An 8,529-nucleotide genomic window follows, 5' to 3' on the forward strand; every position below is an offset into this window, starting at 1 on the left:
GAAAGTGAAAATAACGGAGTCCAGGCCATTTGATACGTGTGGTAACTCACTGCTCCTAGTGAGTAGCAAGGACAGGTGCTGGGCATGGCAGATAAATTGACACCTGTGTGGTCACTCACTGCCCTAGGGCGCTGTGCGTGGTGGACACCCACCGCATGAGAGGTTACTGCTGGGAATCGGGGCCATTCTATGTATCGCTCTAATCCCCACCCCTGCCTGTGTCCTTCCCTCTCCAGCCGTCACACTGGGAACTGAGGAAGAAAATGTCCAACCGAAGCACCGTGACCGAGTTCCTGCTCCGGGGGTTCTCTGACGTCCGGGAGCTGCAGATTTTGCACTTTGTGCTGTTCCTGGTGCTTTACCTGGCAGGGCTAATGGGGAATCTTCTCATCGTCTCAGCGGTAGCCCTCGACCACCGTCTGCACACCCCCATGTACTTCTTCCTGGTGAATCTGTCCATCCTAGACCTCGGCTCCATCTCCGTCACCGTCCCCAAATCCATGGTTAACTCCCTCCTGGACACCAGGGTGATTTCCTATGCTGGATGCGTTGCCCAAGTCTTTCTTTTTTTAGTCTTCACTTCAACTGATCTTGCCCTTCTCACCACCATGGCCTACGACCGATACGTCACCATCTGCCAGCCACTGCACTACGAGCAAGTGATGAATAGGAGAGCCTGTGTCTATATGGCTGCCGGTGCCTGGCTTGCTGGTATTGTCTACTCTGCCCTGCACACCGGGAGTACCTTCAACTTACCCTTCTGCCAATCCAATGTCATTGACCAGTTCTTCTGTGAAATTCCCCAGCTCCTCAAGTTAGTCTGCTCCGACTCCTACAGCAGTGAAAATGGGGTCATTGCCTGTGGTCTGTTTTTATGTTTAAGTTGCTTTGCATTTATCATTGTGTCATATGTTCAGATCTTCAGAGCGGTGCTGAGAATCCGTTCGGTGCAGGGCCGGCACAAAGCCTTCTCCACCTGCCTCCCTCACCTCACTATGGTCTCTTTGTTACTTTCTACGGGCTGTTTTGCATACCTGAAGCCCACCTCCACCTCTGCATCATATCTGGATCTTACGATGGCTGTTGTCTATTCCCTGGTACCTCCAATGATCAATCCGGTCATCTACAGCCTGAGGAACAAGGAGCTCAAAGCTGCCTTAAAGAAACTGATCATGTGGAGGTTATTCGTGAAGAATTAAAGTGTCTGTCAATGTGACTTGACTATGATTGTGCTGAACTCCTTTACGGATCCAATAAGCTGATGACAAAATTCTTTCCTTGACAAGATAGGATACACCTGATTAGGAAGTCAAAAAATCCAGACTAACGCCAATGGCTGTAAATGAGTTAATTTTGAATCGTAACAGCGTAAGTAAGACCTGAATCTAAATACCTGTCCATAAACATCCCTATTCACCTGGCTGTAGGTTCTGCACTTTGTGGTATTTCTAGGGCTTTACCTGGCAGCCTTGGTGGGGAATCTTCTCATCATCTCAGTCATTATTGCCCTCAACCACCATCTTCACACTCCAATGTACATCTTCTTGGACAATCCTAGACCTTGACTCCATCTCTGTCACTGTCCCAAAATCCGTATTGAACAGTCTCCTGAGTACCAGGTTGATTTCCTACCCCGCCTGTGTCACCCAAGTATTTCTCTTTGTCATCTTCACTTCAACAGATCTTGCCTTACTCCCCATCATGGTCTACGACCAATACATGTGCCAGCCCCTGCACTACAGAAATTGAAGAAGAGGAGAGAGAGCTTGAAACTCACCTCCAGCTCAGCATCTGGATCTGACGATGGGTGTTCTCTACGCCATGGTGCCCCCCATGCTGGATCTGGTCATCTACAGCCTGAGGAACAAGGAGCTCAAAGCAGCCCTCAAGAAACTGATGGAGTGGAGGTTAATCTCTATGGGTATGTCTACACTAGCCCCCTAGTTTGAACTACGGAGGCTAATGTAGGCATTTGAACTTGCAAATGAAGCCTGGGATTTAAATATCCTGGGCTTTATTTGCATGTTCCCGTTCTGTCGCCATTTTTTTTCGGTCACACCTGGAATGAGGTATAACAGCTAATTCGAACTAAGGATGTAGTTGGAATTACCGTTTAACTGTCGTGTGTATCCGCGGGCAGCTAGTCCGGACTAGTGACATTTAAAAATGACGACCAGATGGGAACATGCAAATAAAGCCCGGGAAGTGAAATGTCCTTCAGAGCTTGTGATTGCAGCCTCAGCTTATTTATAAAATGCGGACTAGCGCAGCTGAAGTTAAATGGATTAATTTGGCATTAGACCAGTGCAAACGGGAGCAGAATGTGCTCCTCACAGCCCCCCCATCTAGATACACACCTGTTCCTCTCTCGCAGGGATTTAATATCACTGTTGCACAACATTTTGCACAGAAGATTACTAGCCACAGCTAAGTCACTAGTGGTCTTTGTGAAGTCTCTTCCTCTTCTCCTTTTCGGGGATAAAATTGTGGTGGGGGTATGAGAACTTTGGTTGGGGTATTTGCTTTTCCCTTTTATTGCATTTTAGTGATTCCTTGGCTAACTTGTTTCTGTGTTCCATCTGATATTTGTGGGGTAGGAATTTGCTGGATGAAATATGTAGGATTTCATGGGGGATATCTGTTGATTTTGTTGTCTACACATACCTTCCAGAAAAACTCTGCAGTGTAGACATCGCCAGAGAGATTGGAGGTTTTCCTTTCCCCAAATATGAAAAATTAATGGGTAGCTAGATGAGTTCTATTGAAATGATTAATTTAATGTGGATGGGATGATTTGTTATACTCTAGCAGAGTTGTCAGGCCTTGCTCCGGTCCTTAACTATAGTAAAGTTGGGGCTTGTTAATTAAAGGGCAATGTATGTGCTTGATTTGACCAATGTGGCTCAGAGCAGGGAGTGGAGGGTGCAGGAGTCAGGGCAGGAGGTGGGGGCTCAGGGAAGAGGGTGGGGGTATAGGACTCATGGTAGGGGAGAGAGCTTAGGGCAGGGAGCAGGGGGACGGGTGTGAGGGCGGGGCATGGTAGGTGTGTGGGGGGGCTCAGGGCAGGAGGTGGAAGAGTTGGGGAGAAGGAGTCAGGGTTTGGTGAAGAAGAGCTCAGGGGTTGGTATGTGGGGGGGCGGGTGCTGGAGTAAAGCATTGGGGCTAAAGTGTGGCTCAGGACAGGCGGAATAGGGTATCGAGGCACAAGACCCAAGCCAGGGCATGAATGGTGTGGGACTCAGGGTAGGGAGGATTCTGGACCAGAGGCCTGGCAGGTTGGGGGTCAGGGATCCAAAAAGGAGACTTTTCCTGGGTCATGGGGCTGCACTCCCCAGGTTGAGCCGCCTTCTGAGGTTGGGGGTCAGGGATCCAAGAACCATCCCCGGTCTTCAGCTGGCCCTCCCCCACCCTCCATCTGTTCTGGGGGGTTGGGCTCCACAGGCCGTCCCCGGCTTCCAGCCTGCTGGCAGGGGGACCGTGCCTGGCATCTTCCTGCCCTCTCCTCCCACCCCCACCCTCCATCTGTTCTGGCGGGTTGGGCTCCACAGGCCATCCCCAGTGTCCAGCCTGTTGGGCCAGGGGACTGCCCTGCATCTTTCTGCTCTCCCTCACAGCCACAGGGCTGCAGGGGTTATCCTGGCCTTCAGCTGGTCCAGGGCTGGGCCCTGGTTCCCAGCTTCTCCTCGGGCAGGGGGAAGTGTCTCCTTGGAAGGGTTCCTTGCCCCATGTCTCCTGAGGCGGGAGATGAGGCAGCAGAGCCAATGGGCATGATGCTTCTTCTCAATCCATCACAGTGGAATTATGTCCACTCAACTCATCCGGTGGCCGGCAATATGGAAAGCGCCAAACCCATCTGGCCGTTCTCTTGCTGGTGATGCTGCCCCCATGTGGTCATCCTGCAGTGTCGCTGTCTCTCCGATCAGTCCCCTTCCTTTCCAAGGTATAGAAACCAGTCCCATTCCAGGCACTTCTCATTGTCCTGACACAATCAGACTTTGACCTTGCATTAAGTTAGGAGGAGTTCTGGAACCAATGGACTTGCAAGAAGACAGAAAGAAGGACTCTCAGATAGACCTATGCCCCTCCCGGAACCCTGGTGGGCAATGCCCAGCCCCAGCTCATCACCTGACCAGAAGTCAGGAGGCGGGGCCAGAACTATAAAAGACCTGCCTGAGAGGTCAATCAGCCCCCAGCTGCCAGAGGAACCAGGAACTTCCCCTGTGATTGCAAGCGGGGAGCTGGATCTGAGGGAAGCTGAGGACTGGCCCTGACCACCAGAACCCCAGTTGGGCCACGGCTTGGAGGAACTGCTCACCGTGCCAGTGGTTCCAGCCCTGCGAAGCACAGAGGAAATGCCCTGGAGCCAGACACGTGTGCAGGGAAAAAGTGGAAGCAGCCCGGAGATCGCCGGCAGCAGTTTGGCTGAGCCAGAGCCGGGATCACCGTGTTGCAGTGTGTAGGGAATAATTCTGGACAACTCTGGATGCAGGTGAAAACAAGTAGAGGATTTATTACACACAGCTGGTGGAGTGGCCCTCAGCTTTTAGGCTGGTGAACACTGGTGAAACAAAACATTACAATAGATTATATAGGCGGCAGATGGACGGAGGAGAAGAAATTTGATAGGGTCTGGCAGCAAGACGGAATGATCACGTAAGCCAATCAACTAAAAAGGTTACACAGCAGCTCCGCCCATCGCCAATTAAACATCTTATCAATAATACAGGTAGTTACTCCTAACAAGCTAAAGAAGCCAACATAAACAAAACAGACATGTTATTGGTAACTTTGTCTGCTGAAATTATGATGCATCTACTGTGGGGTGATACTGCCTCACGTTGGCGTAGTCCTTCGGTTCCAGGCTTATTATCTAGGATTAAAGGAGGACAGTGAGAACAGTTTCCACAAAAGTTATTTTGGTACCAGCCAGCGTCTTATCGGAGCGAGGCCCTCTTCGAATGCGGTTGCCAGAGCAACCAAGGTTATGTTAACTGCTTGTGCTGTGTGTTCCCAGGCCTGTCCCAGATTTGGAATTGGATAGGGGTTCTTAGCAAAATACCATGGACTGCCTCAGTTTACCCCTACACAGGGCGAATCCAGGAGCAGGCCAGGACACAGCGAAGTGCGTAGGCCCACATCCCCCCACCACTCCAGTCCTGGGTGGTCTCAGCTGTTCCAGCCTGACAGTCTGCATTTGCTGGACCCCTGCCCGAGCAAGGAGATCTGCTTGTTTGCTCCCTCTCCCTGAACTAGGGCTTGAACTATTGTAGCCCTTATTCCCTAGTGGGGCCTTGAACCGTGACCAGGACTCGGCGACTGTTAGCCAGCCTCATCATAGGCCAGAGCCTAGGACTTGTTGAGTGTGACTGGGGAATGACTGGAGGCAGAAGGCCCAGCACCGCTAATTCCCCTTGGGGAAACAGACCTAGTGTGTAGTGGGGCGGAGAGACAGCCCATTGACCCAGACGGGGAGAAGCCCCTTCCAGAGCCGACCTGGCTACATATATACACAGATTAGGGCAACCAGGTCCTTATATAATTTTGTATCCTTTGGTATAAATACATGGACGGACTAGCGGGCGGATGAACACTTCTCATGGTCTGTTAGAAACTGATGCCATGTTTCCTAAGGGCAAAATGAGCCTGGCTAACAATGTTTGTTCAACAAAACTACTGCAGTGATTTAATTGCTCATATTTTCTCTGTGTTCTTACCCTGGTCAGTATATTGTCCCTTTTTTTGGAGGAGGAGGAGGAGGCCGGCAAACTGGCTAGTCACAACACTTACTGCAGGTCACAGCTCCTGTGGAAAGAACCACAGGTATAAACCATGGTGGGAGACACCACGATTGTGTGTCAACAGGGCGCCCTTGTAGCCAAGAAGGCTAATGGCATATTAGGTTGCATTAGGAGGAGCATTGCCAGCAGATCCAGAGATGTCATCGTTCCCCTTTATTCGGCTTTGGTGAGGCCACATCTGGAGTATTGTGTCCAGTTCTGGGCCCCCCACTACAGAAAGAATGTGGACGCATTGGAGAGGGTCCAGCGAAGGGCAACCAAATTGATTAGGGGGCTGGAGCACATGACCTATGAGGAGAGGCTGAGGGACTTGGGTCTGTTTAGTCTGCAGAAGCGAAGAGTGAGGGGGGATTTGACAGCAGCCTTCAACTTCCTGAAGGGAGGGTCCAAAGAGGATGGAGAGAGGCTGTTCTCAGTAGTGACAGATGGCAGAACGAGGAGCAATGGTCTCAAGTTGCGGTGGGAGAGGTCCAGGTTGGATATTAGGAATAACTATTTCACTAGGAGGGTGGTGAAGCCCTGGAATGGGTTCCCTAGGGAAGTAGTGGAGTCTCCGTCCCTAGAGGTGTATAAGTCTCGGCTTGACAAAGCCCTGGCCGGGTTGATTTAGTTGGGATTGGTCCTGCCTAGGGCAGGGGTCTGGACTTGATGACCTTCTGTGGTCTCTTCCAGTTCTATGGTTCTATGAGTCTATGATTCTATGATTGGCGCACAAATTGCTGTCACCCAGGACCCATCACCTCAAGGATGTGTCAGTCTCTTCCTGGGACCCTACCGGAGATGTGAAGAATGGACGACAACCCCACCTGTGCCCGCAGCTCCTTCACTCTCCCATCCAGAGCCTGGCAGCCACTCCTGGTCTGCTCAAGGTCATTCATTGCAAGGTCATTGGGGCCCACGTGGATGAGCAACACGGGGTAGTGGTCAGAGGGCTGTGTGATCCTTTACAATCCCTTTCAGATCCAGGCGTCTGCCTGACCCTCAACCTCCTGGGAAGTCAAGCCAGGCCAATGGGTATCTGCATCCCCTGGGCAGGGAGCCACAAACCAACTTTGTATCAATTTACACCAGTTTAGGATGCAGTGCTTGTCTCCGGGTGCTTCTTCGTGACCCGTATCAAACACCCGAGGTGGCCAGAGCTGTGGGGTCCTCTGGGGGCTGCATGCAAAGAGCTGCTGGTGCAGCCCCCAGAGGAAGGATTTAAGTCCCGGCTTGACCAAGCCCTGGTTGGGATGATTGAGTTGGGGTTGGTCCTGCTTTGGGCCAGGGGCTGGACTCGATGACCCCCGAGGTCTCTGCCAACCCTTGTTATTCCAGGAAGACAGGAGACCAAACATCCCTGCTCTCCCAGAGCGGAGTCTGTGGGGTTCATGAGGGACCAGGCTGCTCCAGGACAGCTGAGGCTGTAGGGCCACCGGGCTCTGAGCTATCGTAGGTCCCATCTGTGCCAGCAATGGAGAGTTGATTCTGCAATCTCCTTTACAGACCTTTCGGCTTCAGCCCGGCTCTGTCTGTAGCCAGGGGTCCTTCCAGGGCCACTGTCATCGCGTGGCACGTGGGGTGGTTCCCCTCAGGGATTGAGAGGTGCCATGGAAACCGGAGTTGTCTATTTAGCCCCAGTATAAGCTGGGCCCTTGTTTGCTGCGTGCGCTGGCTGGGAGCAGTTTCAGAGCAGGGAGGGGATTTCTGCCCCCATCCTCTGTGCTCCTTCGCCGCTCAGCCCAGCCTGCCCGAGGAGAAGCCGGGAGCAGCCATCTGAGGATCAGATCCCTGTGTGCTATGAACTGCATGGAAGGGCATGGAGAAAGCAGCAGGATAAGACAGCGATGGGGCATTTCTGGCAGGTCCATGGCTAAGCGATGACTGAAAATCCTGGCGGTGAAATGCATCCCAAGTGGGGAACCATCCGGCAAAGTCCAGCACGGTGAGTTCGTTACTTCAATTAAACGTACTTAGGGGTTGGTGTATTGGGGAAAATTAACACTAGAGCTGCAAGTTAGTTACCGTGGGAACTCAGCCAGACTTTTCATGTCATTGAATCAACCTTAGAGCTGCTCAGAGGTTTTTATTTTCCGTCCCCCAGCAGAGGACAAGAGGCCTTTCACAGAAACCCAATTTTTTTTATTTGGGAACATCTTCCAGCTGGTAGAGGAACCCACAAGGGGAGAGGCAGTCCTCAATTTAGTAATGAGTAGAGCGCAGGATCTGGTCCAGGAGGTAACTATTACAGGACCGCTTGGGAATAGTGACCATAATATAATAACTTTTAACATTCCTGTGGTGGGAAGAGCACCTCAGCAGTCCAACACTCTGGCATTTAATTTCAAAAAGGGGAATTATGCAAAAATGGGGAGGTTAGTTACACAGAAATTAAAAGGTACAGTGACTATAATAAAATCCCTGCAAGCTGCATGGAAACTTTTCAAAGACCCCATAGAAGTCCAACTTAAATGTATACCCCAAATTAAAAAATATAGTCAGAGACCTAAAAAAGAGCCACCGTGGCTTAACCACCATGTACAAGAAGCAGTGAGAGATAAAAAGGCATCTTTGAAAAAGTGGAAGTCCAATCCTAGTGAAGTAAATAGAAAGGAACATAAACACTGCCAAATTAAGTGTAAAAATGTCATAAGAAAAGCCAAAAAAAGATTTTGAGGAACAGCTAGCCAAAAACTCAAAAAGTAATAGCAAAATGTTTTTTAAAGTATATTAGAAGCAGGAAACCTGCTAA

The 8,529-nt window shown here is 50.8% G+C and overlaps 1 protein-coding gene across 1 annotated transcript; it reads left to right on the forward strand.

Annotated features, from left to right (window-relative positions):
- Positions 1-263: 263 nt before the first annotated feature.
- Positions 264-1,199, forward strand: LOC102455993 (olfactory receptor 14C36-like). Its single transcript, XM_006133410.2, has one exon. It carries the CDS (start codon positions 264-266, stop codon positions 1,197-1,199), a length of 936 nt encoding a protein of 311 aa, XP_006133472.2.
- Positions 1,200-8,529: the final 7,330 nt, after the last annotated feature.

Source organism: Pelodiscus sinensis, chromosome 30 (assembly GCF_049634645.1).
Source record: "Pelodiscus sinensis isolate JC-2024 chromosome 30, ASM4963464v1, whole genome shotgun sequence".
NCBI lineage: Eukaryota > Metazoa > Chordata > Testudines > Trionychidae > Pelodiscus > Pelodiscus sinensis.